This window comes from Euprymna scolopes, chromosome 7, assembly GCF_053919585.1.
Source record: "Euprymna scolopes isolate OS-2025 chromosome 7, ASM5391958v1, whole genome shotgun sequence".
Lineage (NCBI taxonomy): Eukaryota > Metazoa > Mollusca > Cephalopoda > Sepiida > Sepiolidae > Euprymna > Euprymna scolopes.
In genome coordinates this window covers 147645261-147665764 of record NC_136488.1, presented here as the reverse complement: position 1 = coordinate 147665764, position 20504 = coordinate 147645261, and the positions used below count along the sequence as shown (strand labels likewise).

The 20504-nt window shown below is 30.3% G+C and overlaps 2 protein-coding genes across 2 annotated transcripts in view; one reads left to right on the top strand and one right to left on the bottom strand.

Moving 5' to 3' along the window:
• Positions 1 to 6566, top strand: part of LOC145280365 (uncharacterized) — a 171919-nt gene extending 165353 nt beyond the window's left edge. The window contains exon 24 of the mRNA XM_080132136.1: positions 6391 to 6566. The gene's annotated coding sequence lies outside the window, so the exon portion shown is untranslated. The remainder of the gene's footprint in view (positions 1 to 6390) is intronic.
• The window catches only part of LOC145280042 (uncharacterized), a 31972-nt gene extending 19560 nt beyond the window's left edge, over positions 1 to 12412 (bottom strand). The window contains exon 1 of the mRNA XM_080131711.1: positions 10783 to 12412. Coding sequence (XP_079987837.1) covers positions 10875 to 12284 — 1410 coding nt within the window. The 5' untranslated portion in view covers positions 12285 to 12412 and the 3' untranslated portion in view covers positions 10783 to 10874. The remainder of the gene's footprint in view (positions 1 to 10782) is intronic.
• Positions 12413 to 20504: the final 8092 nt, after the last annotated feature.

The following is a 20504-nucleotide window of genomic DNA, read 5'->3' as shown; positions in this document are numbered from 1 at the left end:
AGACAGAGACAGAAAAATATCCGACATCTCAGACTACTGGTCATCAAGTAGTACCGACCTTTAAGCAGCTTTTTCTTCACCCTTTGTCAGAAAAATCACTCATTGAATGAGGACTGAATGACAAAATATGAGAAGCGAGAGTTACTGGAGCTGACGATAACACATCCACTGTATTATCTACTCTCCATTAAAAAAAAAAAAAAAAAAAGGGGGGGGGGGAGGGGAATGGGTTCAAGTGACTTATTTAAGTAGTAAGTCAGGTGCGAAGTAAATAATTCATGACACTTTTGGTGAAAATCTCCCCTCCCATATTAATGGGTGGAGGTTTGTCGTTATCTATCTAGTTTGAATCATTAAAGTTTCATCTTATAATTAATTAAAATCCAATAATTAACATATATATATATAATTATATATATATAATTATATATATATATATAATTATATATATATATATAATTATATATATATAATTATATATATATATATATATATAATTATATATATATATATATAATTATATATATATATATATATATAATTATATATATATATATATATAATTATATATATATATATAATTATATATATATATAATTATATATATATATAATTATATATATATAATTATATATATATAATTATATATACATAATTATATATATATATAATTATATATATATATATAATTATATATATATATAATTATATATATACATAATTATATATATATATAATTATATATATATAATTATATATATATAATTATATATATATATAATTATATATATATATAATTATATATATATATAATTATATATATATAATTATATATATATAATTATATATATATATAATTATATATGTATATATGTATATATATATATGTATAATTATATATATATGTATAATTATATATATATGTATAATTATATATATATGTATAATTATATATATATGTATAATTATATATATGTATAATTATATATATGTATAATTATATATATGTATAATTATATATATATATGTATAATTATATATATATGTATAATTATATATATATATATGTATAATTATATATATATATGTATAATTATATATATATGTATAATTATATATATATATGTATAATTATATATATATGTATAATTATATATATATATATGTATAATTATATATATATATGTATAATTATATATATATATATGTATAATTATATATATATATATGTATAATTATATATATATGTATAATTATATATATATATATATATATGTATAATTATATATATATATATGTATAATTATATATATATGTATAATTATATATATATATATATGTATAATTATATATATATATGTATAATTATGTATATATATATGTATAATTATGTATATATATATGTATAATTATGTATATATATATATGTATAATTATATATATATATATGTATAATTATATATATATATGTATAATTATATATATATATATATGTATAATTATATATATATATGTATAATTATATATATATATATGTATAATTATATATATATATGTATAATTATATATATATGTATAATTATATATATATGTATAATTATATATATATGTATAATTATATATATATATGTATAATTATATATATATATGTATAATTATATATATATGTATAATTATATATATATATGTATAATTATATATATGTATAATTATATATATGTATAATTATATATATGTATAATTATATATATATGTATAATTATATATATATGTATAATTATATATAATGATATATATATATATATAATGATATGAGCAAACGGTTAATAAAATATGTTAAAAAACACTTTGAAATGAGTTAAAACATATTTAATCTGCAAAGGAAACACTAGATAAATGGAGAGTTCTTAATCCGCGGAGTTTCGATAATCCGCAGAGTTTCGAAGAAATACTCTCCTTCTCATCAGAGGGTAGGAATTAGCAAAATGTGGGATCGGATTTTGCATGGAGAAGTATTTGATGAAACAACAAGTAAGTCAAAGATCACAATGATATATATAATGATATATATATAATGATATATATATATATAATGATATATATATAATGATATATATATAATGATATATATAATGATATATATAATGATATATATATATAATGATATATATAATGATATATATATATGTAATGATATATATATAATGATATATATATAATGATATATATATAATTATATATATATAATTATATATTTACATATAATGATATATATATAGTGATATATATATAATGACATATATATAATTATATATAATGATATATATAAATATATGTATAATATATATATAATGATATATATATAATGATATATATATATATAAGTAATTATATATATAATTATATATATAATTATATATATAATGACATATATATATAATGATAAATATATATAATGATATATATATAATGAGATATATAAATAAATAATCATATATATAATATATATATGCAATGATATATATATGTAATGATATATATATATATATATAATGATATATATATATCTAATGATATATATATGTGTATATATGTAATGAAATATATATATGTATATATGTAATGATATATATATATGTATATATAGAATGATATATATGTATAGATATAATGATATATATATGTGTAGATATAATGATGTATATGTATAGATATAATGATGTATATGTAATGATATATATACATATATATAATGATATATATAATGATATATATGATGATCTATATGTACATAATGATATATATAATGATATATATAATGATATATATATAATGATATATAATTATATATATATATAATGAGATACATACAATGAAATATAAATATATATACAATGAGATATATGTATATATATACAATGTGATATATGTATATATATACAATGAGATATATATATAATGATATATATATATAATGATATATATATATATATACTGATATATATATGATATATATATATATAATGAGATATATATATAATGAGATATATATATAATGAGATATATATATATATATAATGAAATATATATATATAATGAGATATATATATATAATGAGATATATATATATATAATGAGATATATATATATAGTGAGATATATATAATGAGATATATATATATATATATATATATATATACATAATGATATATATATAATGAGATATATATATATATATATATACATAATGATATATATATAATGATATATATATATATATAATGAGATATATATATACATATAATGAGATATATATATATATATAGTGAGATATATATATATAATGAGATATATATATACACATAATGATATATATATAATGAGATATATATATACATATAATGAGATATATATATGATGAGATATATATATATAATGATATATATATATGATGAGATATATATATATAATGATATATATATATGATGAGATATATATATATATATATAATGATATATATATATGATGAGATATATATATATAATGATATATATATGATGAGATATATATATAATGATATATATATAATAAGATATATATATAATTATATATATATAATAATGAATAAATATATATAATAATGGATATTGTCGCAGTCATAACAAGTAAGACATTTTACCGATATAACTGAATAAATATATGTATATATAAAATATATTTATGTACTTTCTGATTTGTAAATCGCTAACAACGACTATAATTCATTCAACGTATTGAGACAGCCTTCTAAATCTCTACTACATACCTATCCCACACAATGCTTCAAGCAAACTACATATCACTCATATATATATATACATATACTTATATATATATATACTTATATATATATATATATACTTATATATATATATATACTTATATATATATACTTATATATATATGTACTTATATATATATGTACTTATGTATATACTTATATATATACTTATATTTATACTGATACTTATATATATACTTATATATATATACTTATATATATACTTATATATATATACTTATATATATATACTTATATATATACTTATATATATACTTATATATAATTATATATAAACCTATATATATATTTATATATTATTACTTATATATATACTTATATATATATACTTATATATATTATTACTTAAATATATATATATATATATATATATATATACTTATATATATACTTATATATATACTTATACATATAATTACTTATATATATATACTTATATATATTATTACTTATATATATACTTATATATATACTTATATATATGCGTATATATATACTTATATATATTATTACTTATATATATACTTATATATATACTTATATATATGCGTATATATATATACTTATATATATATACTTCTATATATATTATATATATACTTATATATATATCTACTTATATATATATATTGATATATACATGTATATAATGATATATACATATATATAATGATATATATATAATTATATATATATCTATATATAATTACATAAATATAATGATTGATATATATAATGATATATCTATATGTAATGATATATATTTAATGATATATATGTAATGATATATATTTAATGATATATATGTAATGATATATATATATAATAATATATATGTAATGATATGTATATAATGATATATATACAATGACATATATAATGCTATATATACAATGATATACATAATGCTATATATACAATGATATATATAATGATATATATACAATGATATATATATAATGATATATATATAATGATATATTATGAGACATATATATAATGATATATACATATAATGATGTATATATGATACATATACATATACAAGAATATATATATATATATAAATATATATATAATGATTTATATAATATATATAATGATTTATATATTTAGGGATATATATATAATGATATATGTAGTGATATATATATAATGATATTATATATATATTATATACATATAATGATATATATATAATGATATGAGATATATAATGATATATATAATGATATATGTAATGATATAATTATATCTATAATGATATATATTTAATGATATATATATCTGTAATGATATATATATAATGATATATATAATGATATATATAATGATATATATAATGTTATATATATAATTATATATATAATGTTATGTATATATATAATGGTATATATAATGATATATATAGTGGTATATATAATGGTATATATAATGGCATATATAATGATATTTATATATATATATAATGGTTTATATAATGATATTTATACACAATGATATATATATAATGGTATATATAGTGATATATATAATGATATATACGTAAAATATCTATATATAAATATATATATAATGATATATAATGGTATATATATACTGATATATAAATATAATGGTATATATACAATGATATATTTATATACAATGATATATATATACAACGATATATATATATATATACAATGATATATATACAATGATATGTATATATATACACACAATGACATATATATACAATGATATATATATAATGATATATATATATATATACACAATGACATATATATACAATGATATGTATATAATGATATATATACGTATAATGATGCATATATATATATATATATATATATATATATATATATATATTCAAAAGGGCTTAATGAAAGAAAACTTTAAGGTAATGTTCAGCTTCTCGTCCAATTTTTGGATTTTTAACCATACCCAAACGCTTCTTATTTCCTTTTGGTTGATTGATTCTTGCTATTTCTTCTGATAAGTTAAGGGCAAATTAGATTCACTGATTTTATATAATACTTAAGTGATTGAGTTTGTGCTTCAAAACAAGAATTGTTTCAGGAATTGTAAGTGTTAACTGAATTAGAGGAATAAATTGTAAGATGATGAACATTATGAAATTTGGAGTATATACTGATGTCATTCATTCATTATATGCTCTGTAATTACGTTGAGCTTCTTAAATAAGTATTCATATATATAAAATGGGAATATAAGTGATAAAGAATATTTCCACACAAATATATATATATATATATATATATATAAAATATGATAATTTAGTAGCTTACATTTTAAGTCATCTTTTTTTGGCTTAAAACCTATCGGTATATGAAAATTTACTGGATTACACAAACTCAGTATATTACATACAAGTCTATATATATATATATATATATATATATATATATATATATATATATATATATATATATATATATATATAGCAAGTCTTTGTTTTTTAATCTCTAAGTCCTTAACTGTTATGAAAAATCATACTTAACTAAATCTGGTTTTTTTTTTTTCAGACACAACCCATTGAAAAATAAAACCCAAAACATCGAAGGTTTTCAAAATGTCATAATCCGTATCACAGATTTATGTGATACAATTTTATGATTGGACCAGCAAACAAACAAACAAACAATTTGTTTTCAGTTTGTTTTGTTATTTTCTGGGTAGAAAATAAATTATTTACACAAAATTTTTCTTGTTACGTGTCAGTTACTTCTTCCTACCGTCACTTCACATTTTGTTAAATCATCACTACCGTTTTGCAAAGTTCAGTACATAAAATACTTGAAACAAAAATTCTAAATAGAAGAAGCTTGGTCACACCTTTGAAAGCATTATTTCATAAGGTTAGTTTGAAAAATTTTTGAAAACTAAATGTTATAAAATATTTTATTAAATGTTAAAATCAATATTTTTCTAAAAAAAAAAACAAAAAAAAACTGAAAGTGTTACAGTGCATTTTGTTTATTAAATTGTTGAAAATACAGAATAGTGACAAAACGCCTTTCCCAATCCATATTAAGAATGGGTTTCTAAAAAATTTTAATATTTCAGCACGGTCTGTCTTCTGCATAAGAACCCAAATTTATTTATCTTTTTAATATAACTGTAAAGAAAAGAAAAGAGAGAGAGAAAAACATTTGCCTGAATGATGGCTTGTGCGTATGAAGCTTTTTATTTTTTTTTTTTGTTTATGATTTAGAATTTAAATGTGTAACTTGTTGAAAATCAAGTCGTTCTCCAAAAAGAACTGGAAAGAATGTTAGACATTTATCCAGAAAATCAAATAATATTCCAAAACAGAACTATATCTTAAATTATTATCAAAACCATCATTGAATTAAAAAAGAAGAATAAAAGAGAATAGTTTATTGATAAAATGTCTTTTTTTTTTTAGTAATATGCAAATTAATTAACCTTATGACAGATCATATGATATAGTACTGATGGCACACTCTCCTCAGGAACTAAATGACATTCTAAACGACATCCACTGTAAGAGCAAACCGGTTGGCCTCAACATGCATCTTGGTGATGTTAAATCAGCACGCTGCCAAGTCACCAATAATTGTTGATAGAAAGAATATTGGAGAAGTTGAAAGCTATATCTACTTGGGAAAGAAAATTACGAAAGATAACGAGAAGGGTAGCCTTGGAATGGGCATCTTTTGGGAAAGCAGAGAATATCATGAGAAGCTGAAAAGCAAATATGGCAATCAAAGGGAAAATCTCCGATGAATATGTACTACCTGTGGTGATCTACGGTAGTGAAACATGGGCCCTGACAACTCGCCAAAGTAAAATCTTGGCAATAGCACAAAAGGAAAATGGAGAGGATAATGTTAGACATTACTCTACAAGACAGAAAGACAAACATCTGGATTCGCCAACAAACAAGAGTTATTGACATCAATACTACCATCAAAACATCCAAACACAGATGGCTAGGGCACCTAGCCAGACAATATGACAACAGATGGTCCATCAGAACAATGGAATGGACACCTCGGGAACATAAGAGGCCAAAGGAAAGACCAAGAATGAAATGGAGGGACGACCTAATACAACACATGGGTCCCACATGGCAGCGAATAGCTCGGGACAAAGTTAGATGGCTAAAGTCCAGGAAGGGGTTCCTCATTGAGCGATAAAACCTTTGTTGATATTTATGTTGATGACAGATCACATGTACATAATCTCTACTTATGTATAAAAGGAACTTTGTTTGTGTGTGTGTGAGAGAGAGACACACACACACAGACAAACAGAGAGTTCCCTATAGATTATAGGCCGATTTTTATGAAATTTAACACAAATGTACTTTATGTATCTGGCAGTGTTCTTAGATAGATTTTGTATCAGAATGTCTTCGATAAGTATTGATAATCGAAATAATCCAATGAAAGAAGGAACAGGTGATTTTGACCAAAGTCAACCCCTTATACAGCCTAACATCACCAGTGCATTTGAGAAGTTTTATTACTACGCAAGTAGAAAGGTTTGGCATATTAAAATCAACAGCAGGTTCTTTGATATGACAGAGGTGCACTCAAAATGAATGTTTCAGCTTAAAAGCACAATTGAACAATGATACTGGAGATTTTCATTTTAAACTTTAATTCAAACTTTTATCACCACACAAGCAGAAAGGTTAGACATATAAAATCAACAGTAGCTTCTTTGATATGACAGGAGCATGTTCAAAATGAATATTCCTGTTTAGAGCACAACTGAACCATTGTACTTGACTTTTGGATTTTAAACTTTAATCCAAGCCATTATATATAAAAATAATTTTATGAAATCAACGGTAGGTTCTCTACAGTGCAATGTAGACTACAATGTATTGTGGATTAAGTCACAGCAGGGAGGCGTGTGAAGCTTCATCCCTATGCATCGTGATGGGTCCCCAAGTAGAGCAGGCAATTAACCTGGGGAGTAGGGGAGCTGGATAGTGACAATTGGTATGAAGGGTTGCCCCTACATTGACCAATAACTGATTGCTACAAGACCAATGGTCTTATATGTGGGTTTCCCCCCCCCCCCCATATGATCATTGATTGCAGTATCTGCCGGAACAAATACTACACTTGGCCCGGGGCCGGGGCTTTTTTTCTTTCTTGGCCTTCGGGCCAAGATCAAAGTGTAGTATCTATTCTCCAGATGCTGCACTACACTTTTTGGTCTCGGTTAATGGAGGAGAAATCCTTCATGACTGATACATTTAAAAAAATTTTTGTTACTAGCCAGAGTGCTCTTTTTGGGGAGCTGGTTCCCCCCTCCTACATTAAAAACCGACCTTGTACCTAACTCTGCCCTCTTGGAGAGACAAGTAAACAAAAAAAAAAAAATGAAAAGTTGGGCAATTTCAACGATTTTGATAATAATAAAAATATGAGAGTGCTAAACATTCATTGATCCTCATTCAATCCTGACTAACATCCGGTCTCCCTGCTGGTCAGTATATAAAAAAGTAAGCTGCTGATATTGTGTACAATTGAATTAACTTGAAATAGAGCCTTTTGACTTCATTGTTGACGTGCACCTTAGCCCATTCTCTATCTCTACAAATCTATCAGACCGTTTATGGAGTATTATGGTCACATTTGGCCTGTTGAATCTCTGTTCCATTTGAACGTTCTTGATAAGATGCAGAAATATATCTGTAATTTAATTACTCCCACCCTCTCTTCTTCTCTGAAACCTCTCTCTCTCACAGACGTGATGTTGCTAGTCTTGTCACCCCCTTCAGCCGGTCGGTTGAGACGATCGTCGACCTCAGAACTCTTCCACTCCAATTACGGCAGCCTGAAAACAACCCGACTCTGGCGGTTTGCAGCTCACTATTTTCGTCCTTCCAGTGACCACTGCCGGTGATAATTCTTAGCCGTTTTAATGTTGCTGATATTGGTAGTGACAGAATTATCAGTTGGTTGTCTAAATTTATACTCCGGACCTGACGTTGTGTACCCGCTTACCGGCGAACATCGCCGATAAGAGAGCCGTGGATTTTAGTGTGGTGAAAAAGGAAATAAAAACGATTCCACACACGAATAAACAATTAATCTGGGTTTATTTACAATAATAATGGTCTAATAATATTTCAGAGTTTGAAGGAAGTTGGCTGTAGCTATTTTAAAACGGTAGCTTGTGACTCGAGTTCAGATAAGTTTTTCGGCCATTGGAGATACGTGTTTTAAGTCAAAAGCCCTCTCTGCCCGACTTTCACACCATCTGAATTCGCCAAAATCGAATTCTCTCTTCTCCTTCTCTTCTCCCCTCCTCTCTTCTCCTTCTCTCTTCTCCTTCTGTTCTTTTCTCTGTGTTCGAGGAATATATACATATCCATCAATGCCCTTTAAACATCACGAGTTTGTATTTGTTTACAACAAGAAAACTTGCCTGTCATCAGCTTTCAAACCTTGTTTTCTAAAATAAACAACCGCCTGTCATTTCATCTCGAATTCTGTTTCAAAATAAACAGCCAGCTCACTCCAAACTCTGACCGTTACAACAATAAGTATCTCTTGACATACTTTTTCCTTTGTCTGTTCTAACCAAAGAGTCATTTGATTGTCCTATTTTTTCGTTCTTTTGGCTCTTTCTCTATAACGGCATATCAACCCCATAACTTGGTTACATACCTCCCCCACTTAAAAGAAACAATATTGGACTCAATATTTTTTCTAACCCACTTCTTCTTTCTGGGCCTTAATACCATGGCTCTTTGTGGTTTTACAATTTATAATAGTTCATCAATTGGATTCGTTCTTAAATAAAAAAAACTATATCATTCATGCACATGCAAAAAGTTCTCTTTTAGAGTTTAGCGTTTTTCAAATATGCTTTCAGTTCATACGATTGTCCATAAACCTCATTAATTTTTTTTTTTTTTATATATATACATATACACATTTCAATGCATGCAACTATTTAGTCAATAGTCCATTTTTCCTCGGATTTCATTCCATGGCTCTTTCTTGGTTATCTGGCTTCTTCACATATGTATCTCCAACGTTGGTAGGGTATTAGATGCGGGGTTCACTGGTAGTCTTGATTCTGTACCAGATTGATCAGGTCTGGTGGTTTTATCAGAAACCACGGTAGCGTCCCTCACTTCATGCTCATCCCTATTCATTTCAAACAACGAATGGACTTTTCCTTTTAAGCGCTCTAATTGAGGGTTACTCTCGTCCTTATCTATTTTATTAGCATCTTTTCCAGCCCTTAGGAGGCTATTGATGTAGCTAACTCTCCTTTTCCCATACACTAGAAAAGCTATTATCATTATCACGACCAAGATGATTATTGTAGGATTTAACCATTTACTTACTTTTTCCCATCGCCATTTTTCTGGTTCATTACCATCCTTCACTGCTCGTAACTCATCTAATAACTCGCTCATATCGATCTTTCCGTCCAGTTTCAAAAGAGGTGGAATTTCGCGAGCTTTTATCTTCGGAAATTCCTTAGTGATAGGTGTCCATACCTTTGACCAATTTACACGTGGTATTCTAGTTAATGACAGAAAGTCATTTCTGAGTTCAAACTTCTCTTTAAATCTGTAGGATGGCAAGATCTCTAGAGTTGGACCAAATGCTGCGCAACTCATAGGTAGATCTATAATGGTCATAGGTGGATGAATAAGTATTTCCCCTTGTTGCTGTCCCTTACAGACTTTCAACAACTTCGGTTCACTAGTTGAGGCAACTGCCCAAACACCATCAGATAGATGTATAGCTTGGGGGGTTAGTATATCAATCGACACCTCTGCTCCACAATATTTATCGATCCCCTCCTCATTACCTTGGAATAATTGAACTACGCATAACTTGTGTCCGTTAGTTGCATAGATGGGACTTTCTACTGCACAAACTCTTAGTGCATTCATGCTACACGCTAGTGCTTCGCTAGGTGACAACACTATGAATTTGGTTCGGGCTGGGTTAAAAGCTATTCCTTTGGTTTCAACTTTGTACCTTGCTACTGCTCTCCTCTCAGTGACATTAGTAGGAAACGGTATCGGTAAATTAATTACGTTAAATACTTCGAAGTCGCTATTTCTATCCAATAAAGGTAACTCAACCATTACGTAAATCTTATCATTTTGTAACATCGTAGCACAACTCAAGGTTTTATAATATTCCCATAGACTCTTCTTTGGATCTACTGGTAAGCGTAAAGTATGTGGCAAGTCTGCTTGAAGCATCCCAAGTATTGTTTTTAAGTCTTTGAGGGGTATGATGCTCGGTGACATGTGCGCTAATGAAAGTAAATCTAATTGTGTCCTAACATGTTCCATTGCCACTGTCAATAACTGAATTGATGAGTCGAGTTGGTTTGTCATCGTCATCAGTTCCAGTATTTGCTTAGTTACAACCTCTACCATACTTATTCTTCGAGCCATAAAAGTCAAACTTTCGTTTAGGCTGACGACTGTATGGGATAGCCAGTTTATTCTTTGTCTATGTTCTGTCAGTTCGTATCTAGTGACGTTCACTATTGATAAGCTTTCCTCTATGATGTGCTTTATCTTCTGTTGATTTTCCTCTAAACTGCTTATATGCCTTTCTAATACTTCTGTGTCACTCTCCGATATGGTCCCGAATAATACGTGTAGTGCTTTACCTACGAAAGGAAGTATAGATCTCTTTCTAACTCGTTTTTGGGTCCCATCTGCTGCTAGCAATCCAATATCCCTAAAATATCCTCCAATGTATCGGAGTCTTTGTTTCATCTTATCTAACCGTCCTCCTAGTGATACAAATAACGCTGTATTAGAATTTATCCCAAGTTTTGATTGATTTTTTTGCATCTGCAGCTTTAAGTGCGCTGCTAAGTTAACTTTGTCTTCTAGTTCCATTTGAACCTTCCGATACGCTCTCAGATCAATGACGAACGTCAGGATCCACTTAGAATGAGTAATCGTTACCTCGCTGGTCTTCTTAAATACCGTACTGTGTGTGTGGTGTAACGCTACTGTCAATCCAACCATCACCGCCATCATCATTATTAGACGCCGCATCCTACAAATACACATAGTAACGTTCCTTTATTATTTGTTCCATTTTATTTTTAGTCACTCAATTCCAGTTCCATAAATAACTTAACGAAAGAATCAGTTTTATCCTCTTCGTCTTCCTTATCCTCTTCATCGCTATTTGTAACTTTCCCCGTTTTAGAGATAATATTGATAGGTCGTCTTACACTGCTTTGCAAAAGTCTAGGTCCCCTAACATCGCCTATTACCTCTGGGGGTTGTGCCGACGGAATCGCATTGCTCTCTGATTCTTCAGCCCTATTCTCATTACCAGCCTCTCTATCTCTCAGTACCGATAGTGGAATATCATCTTCAGATTCCCAACCTTCCGAATCTGGAGGCGTAGTTGTTATCTCTGGTAGCGAGTCAGTATTCTCTACCTCAAATTCTAACTCTAACTCCTGTTCATCCGCTACCTCATCAGCCCACCTATCCGTATCTTCCCAATCTCCTTCCAGATCTATCAGGGTGGCTTTCCTTACAGGTCTATCTGTCTGTATATTAGGCATTTTCCACTCCCTAATATTGGCTTTGCTATCCTTTATAGCCCCTTCTATCTCACCCCAGCTCGTCACCGCTGTTCTAGGTGGAATCTTTAAATCTTCACGAGACACAAGATCCACTTGAGTGAGCCTCGTGCTACCTAACATAATCTCTTCCTCCCCAAGGATTAACTTTGGAGGGACGAATTTTAATACAGCTTTCCTCTCTCAGCCAGTCTCCTCCCAGTATCACGTCGTGGGTCATTTTTGGTGCTACATACAATGTGTGGGATGTCTCAGTCTCGCCCACCTTTATCTTTACTTCCAGCATCCAATCTAATCTAAATCTGCCCCCATCTGCCTGAAACGTGTTCACTTTAGTCGACATAAATCGGTCGGCGGGGAGTCTTAGTCTTTGCAACTCTAAAGAACTAATGACTGAGACTTCCGATCCGGTGTCTATCAACGCTCTGAACGTTCTGCCCTCTATTTCAATGTTGCAGGTGAGTTCGTCATCTTCGGACCATATTTGACATAACCTAATCCCATCTCTATCCTTATTCGAAGGATTCTTAACCTTACTTTTCCTCTTTCTACAACTGTCCCACAAATGCCCGCTCTTCCCAAACCTCTGGCATGTCTCCTTCTTCCTTAGTGGACAGCTAGTTGCTGTGTGCCCTCTTTCCTTACACTCGTCACACTGTACGAACTCTTTCGCCTTGCAACTTTGAATTAAGTGTTCTTCACTGCCACACTTAAAACACTTAGGCCTCAGCATGCAGGCCCTCTTTGGATGTCCCGGGCGGCCACAGTTGAAACAGTGCATCCCGTCTCTGCACTGGTAACTATAGTGCCCCTCTTTTCCGCAATTGTAGCATTTTAATTTTAAAGCCCCATCTATGCTTTTCCGGACATTCTTATCTCTCCTAGGGGTCACCCGCCCTTTCGCTATTGGGGCAACTCTAACTAGTTTAAAGATTTCCTTGTTGGAATCTTCTTAGGGGACATGAGTTTTAATTTGGGTCCGGGTGGATTCTTTCTATCCCTATTCCTACATTCATGTGCCCTGTGCCCTTCTTTCTGGCAAACAAAGCACACTAGACTCCTCTTAAAGTTGGGATGGGGTATGTGTCTCCCCTCTCTCTGTTCTGGATTCGAGGCTTCTTCTTCCCCACTCTGGTGAAGCTCAGGGCACTTTGCTCGGATGTGTCCTCGTCGACCGCATCCGTAGCAGACCTTCAACCAGGCTGTCTGGTTCTCCTCTAATTTTCCTAATCTCAGGAGGAGGGCTTCAGCTCTTTGAGCCTGTGCAAAGGCCTCCTCCAACATGTTAGGCTGTGCCCTTGCCACGTCCTCACGCAACAGGGAATTGCTCAAAGCGTCTGTGAAGAACTCTGCCAGCTGGGCCTGGGTAGCCGGATCATTTCTCTGATCTTGATCTGGGTAAGCTACCTTAGCGAGAACGCTCATGCGTCCCTCTAGGTGAGCGATGGATTCGCCACCCCTCTGCCTCACACCTACCAGCGCTCGAGCTGCCTCCGTTCGGCTCGAGTGACTGCTGAAGTGCCGCTGGATGTCATTTTCAAACATCTTCCAGTTGGTTTGGGATTTGTATTTATCCAAATACTCTCCAATCCATTCTGAAGCAGCATCCTCGGTATAGTCGTATGCCAGTGAAATCATATTGGCATCCGACAGGTTATAGATGCGCCCTTTCTTCTCTATTGCTTTGAGCCAGGGTCCCAACTCCACAGCCAAACCTGTGAACAGTGGGACTCTGGATCCCGTTACGTTAAGTTTTGGGGTTAGCCGTCCCCCTTCTTCAATCCTACGCCCTAACTCCTCTACAGACCTACCGTTTTCATTGGTCATGGTAGTAGTCCTAGTGGATTACGTATTAAATAACAATAGACAAAACAAAAAAAAATATAAGCGCTCTTTGAAAAAGCCCACAAGAAGTCCAAAAACGAATACCAACAAGCAAAAGAAAGTGATAAGAACGAAAATAAGGTGGTTTCCTACCTGATCGCTGAGATGTTGTTGGTTGCTTTTGTTGACTCGCTTGTTGGGAGGTCCCACCTGTTGTAAACAGTAAACCTCCTGTTTTTTTTTTGTTTGGTTTTGAATCCGTCTGCCTGGTTAGCTAACACACTTTCTTCCTGATTTCGATAATCCTTGGTCAACGGCCACCAAATGTCACCCCCTTCAGCCGGTCGGTTGAGACGATCGTCGACCTCAGAACTCTTCCACTCCAATTACGGCAGCCTGAAAACAACCCGACTCTGGCGGTTTGCAGCTCACTATTTTCGTCCTTCCAGTGACCACTGCCGGTGATAATTCTTAGCCGTTTTAATGTTGCTGGTATTGGTAGTGACAGAATTATCAGTTGGTTGTCTAAATTTATACTCCGGACCTGACGTTGTGTACCCGCTTACCGGCGAACATCGCCGATAAGAGAGCCGTGGATTTTAGTGTGGTGAAAAAGGAAATAAAAACGATTCCACACACGAATAAACAATTAATCTGGGTTTATTCACAATAATAATGGTCTAATAATATTTCAGAGTTTGAAGGAAGTTGGCTGTAGCTATTTTAAAACGGTAGCTTGTGACTCGAGTTCAGATAAGTTTTTCGGCCATTGGAGATACGTGTTTTAAGTAAAAAGCCCTCTCTGCCCGACTTTCACACCATCTGAATTCGCCAAAATCGAATTCTCTCTTCTCCTTCTCTCTTCTCCTTCTGTTCTTTTCTCTGTGTTCGAGGAATATATACATATCCATCAATGCCCTTTAAACATCACGAGTTTGTATTTGTTTACAACAAGAAAACTTGCCTGTCATCAGCTTTCAAACCTTGTTTTCTAAAATAAACAACCGCCTGTCATTTCATCTCGAATTCTGTGTTTCAAAATAAACAGCCAGCTCACTCCAAACTCTGACCGTTACAACAATAAGTATCTCTTGACATACTTTTTCCTTTGTCTGTTCTAACCAAAGAGTCATTTGATTGTCCTATTTTTTCGTTCTTTTGGCTCTTTCTCTATAACGGCATATCAACCCCATAACTTGGTTACAGTCTCAGTTTTTCTATAAATATTATTATTGCATGTAATCTTCAGAATTGTCTCATCTATACCCTGCTTTTTTTGTTCTAGCTCGTTTGACACATTGCTCTATTGATCGTCCCCACCAATTCGCTGTTCTAACACCTCATTGATACACAGCTTCCTATACCAAGAACTGCAGGCTTGTGGAACTCCTTTTCTTGCTGACTGTTTTCCCTCTACCTAAAACCTTGGTCTTTTCAAGACTAAAGTCAATAGGCATCTCCTGTCTATGTGATAAACATCTTTCATTATTATTAGCTCCTTACATTAAGTGGTTTCACATCTTGTCTGGAGCGACTTCCACAAATTGTTTTTTTTTGGTAAATACGAATTTTGGATGATTCTTGTTCAACTCAGAAGAATATGCAGAAAAACTGGAACTAGTCTTCCTCTTCTTTTCAACTCTTCCACCAATAGTATATAAGTAAATTCCAGTTTTATGTCGTCATCTTTTTTTAACGTGTAAAACAAAACAATTACGACTTTTTCACTTCACATCAATTCTTTGAGTATTGTCACGTTAAGAACGGCGTTTTTAATAGACATTCCACACTCCCCATGTTAAGAACGGCTTCCATATTAAACACCCCTAGAATTCCCTGTATACGACCCTCTTTTTTGGGGGGGGGGAGAATAATTCCCAAAATTTAACTGTGATTATCGTTGTCAGCATACCCACCCGCAAATGCTAAAAAAAGAAAACATTGGGAGAGGGACAGTGTCGGTAGGAGAAAATTAGATTTGTGTACAAACCCAGCAGCCAGTGAATTACAGTACATAATACAGGTCTTTATATCTCTATAAGTATTTGTCTCTGCAATATTTGAATAAGATTTTCTTAATCAGCATAGTTGAAAAATTATAAAAGTCTATGTTCCAAAGAAAATTGTTGAGGTGGATCTAATATACAAATTTATTCTCCCTCACCAAAAAAAAAAAAATAAATAAATAAATAAATAAAATAAATAAATAAATTAAAAAAAGTTACATGTGTGCACAATCTCGAGAATCAGTCTGGAATCTATTAAAATCATCACAGATCTAAAAATAAAAGTTTCGGCAATGTCATCTACCAGATTCATACTGATTGTGCGGGCTTAAATAAAGTGTAGTAAAATAAATTACATTAAAAACGTAACTATGTTTGAAAAAAATATAATTACTGAAATAAATGTACAAAGCGAGTGACCACGAGAGATGAAATAAATGTTCATTTGTTTTTCATCGGCATCACATTGTAATGTATTTGTTTTTCTTCAGCATAAAAACAAATGCAAAAAAGCAAGCAAAAGAGAGAGCAAGAAAGTGAGAAAGAGAGCAACTGAGCGAGCGAGTGAGAGAGAAAGAGGGAGAGAGAGAGAGAGATGAAATATAAAATGACGCCGTATAATATAAGAACGAAAAAAAATATCTCTTAAAATTTTGTCTAAATAAACTGACCGGTGTATTGTAAGTTAGGGTTTGGTATGTCTCCTGTAGAGAGCGACGTCATTTTGGAGAATTTTTGAAGTGTTCATTTATCTAGGCAATATAATCATTCCGGAATATAAGAATGTCAGGTCTCAACTAATGAGATTATGTAATCTGGGTGGGAAGATGTTATTATTTATGAGTCAGAGATGCAAAAGCTAATGGTATGTTTATGTTTTTATGATCAAGTTACAAAGGATGAAACCCCATATCTGACAAAAGTGCAGAATTCCTCCTGGTGATGACTGGGAGCGATAGGAGGTCTTTATATTTAGAGGGAAAAATAGGAACTATTTCCTCTAAAGATGGTGTGATTGTGATGCTGTTGCTCCTAGGATGAAATGTAGGATTTTATAATAACGACTAAATGTGTCTAAAATGTCGTTCTAAAGTTACATAAGATAGTGGCTAATAGTCTAGACATAATAAATTTGTATGTGATATCTGTTGTTGCAAACCTTCGGTACTTTGGTCCAGAGGCGAATTTCTTCAATGAAAATATTATATATGGGGATTAATCTTTTCTTTGGTATTAAATACTAAAATACAATAAAACCGTTCACTTGTGTGCTTCATGGTATACTAGCCCATTTTTAAAAAATTTCATTCCAGAACACAATAATAAGCCGTTTTTATCTGTTTTGTGACACATTAACCCTTTTTTGGTATTAAACACTAAAACACAATAAAACTCTTCATGTAGCTGTTTCTAGTACACCAGTCCATTTTGAGTTATTCCCTTCCAAAACACAATAGAAAGCTTGTCTTGTCTATTTTTTTTTTTTTTTTTTTTTTGACATAGCCATTCTTTTTGGATTATTAATGACTCAAACACAATAAAAGCCGAGCTGGTTTATTTAAGCCATATCAACATTTTCTGGTTTTACTTATTGTAAACGATTCAATGAACACAAGTTCTATTTTACCCATGACTGGGAAGATAGAGGTATAACTTTCTTAATTGTTTGACTGCTAATACTAGGATATTAAAAAAAAAATCTATATCAAAATTTTGTAGTCGATAAATGGAATTTTCAGATAAAAAAAACAATGGTTTCTAGTGATTTTTTTGGTCAATTCTAATAAATTACAATGGTAGCTTCCTAATTATACAGTTGAAATTATCTAAATATTATCGCATTATTAAAAAAAAAAAAAAAAAACACTTGTTAGCAGGTGAAAAATTGCGGCCATCTTGTTTGAATCGAAACGGAAAATTACCTCCCTTTTGAACCCTAGGATAATAAAAAAAATATATATGCAGAAGTATTCAGTCATCAGTATACAGAACAAAGCAAGTTATTATTTCATCGCAGCAGCTTTTTAACAGATTATCCCGAGTTAATCTCTTCAGAGGTCAACGTCATCGGATTAGCAGTGCAATTTTTGTGTTAATTGCTTGAGTCATGGTTAATTCCATTTAAATAATTCTATGTATTTTGTTCTGTAAAACATTGATGATAATGATGATCATCATCATCATCGGCAGCAACAGCAATAGCAGCAATAGTAACAGCAGTGCTTTTTTTTAACGTACAGGTTGAGTGGCATCTTTCACACTGGTAGGCCCATGTCTTGTTAGCTGGTTAACTTCACATGTGGCAGATTTCACTACACACCTCCAAGAAACTCTATCATGAGGTTCAACTCTAGGTATATTTGAAGTAGTGTTGGAATGATTAATCGGAATCGGAATCGGGCATCAGAAAAATCGGAACGTTTTGGGGTATCAGAATCAATATCGGAATTGAAAAAAAAGTGCCTATTTTCCAATGCCAAAAGCGATTCCTTTCATTATCTATTTTTTAATTGATTGTGTTTTAAACAAAATCCTTCCCTGCTGTTGGTAATAATGAAATAATCAATATTTATTGATTTCAAGCTACTAGTAAAGCTCAAAGTTATAGTTACCCCCTACCCCCTTTCCCAAGTGTTTTTAATTTTGAGAAAATATATGCACAATTAACATGTGTTTTTACGGTAAACAATTTTTTTGTTAAATATTTAGAGATTTGTGAAGAATCAGAATCGGTAATTGTACTGAAATCGGAATAAATATTGTAATCGTCCTATCACTAATTTGAAGGAAAACTTTTATGGAAGATGCTGTTTCTTGTCCGACCAAATCTGATCAACATTAGGTGCGGCATCAAGCTATGGCAACAGTCTGTAGTTGACCAAGTCAGTCAGTCAGCTTTTATGATGACCGACACACAGCGAGTCTAAACTTTACACCAGTCATCTTTATACAATCCACGGAAGTATACTTTAATAGAGAGTATCCTATGTACACCGTCTGAGTAGACTGCTAGCTGGTAGAGGAGTGCTTATTGGGTTTTTGCAGCTTCATATCTAGCGCTCTTTTCTCCATCTGCCATCTAGGGATCTAGTTGAGTGTAGATAGTTGGTCTATACCAAAAAATTATTTGCTGGAATTATAAATTATGTAGGAATACCGTATTTCAAATTTAAATGCCTTTCTTTTTTCTTCTTTTTTTTTTTTTTTTTTTTTGTAAAGTTGTTGAAATA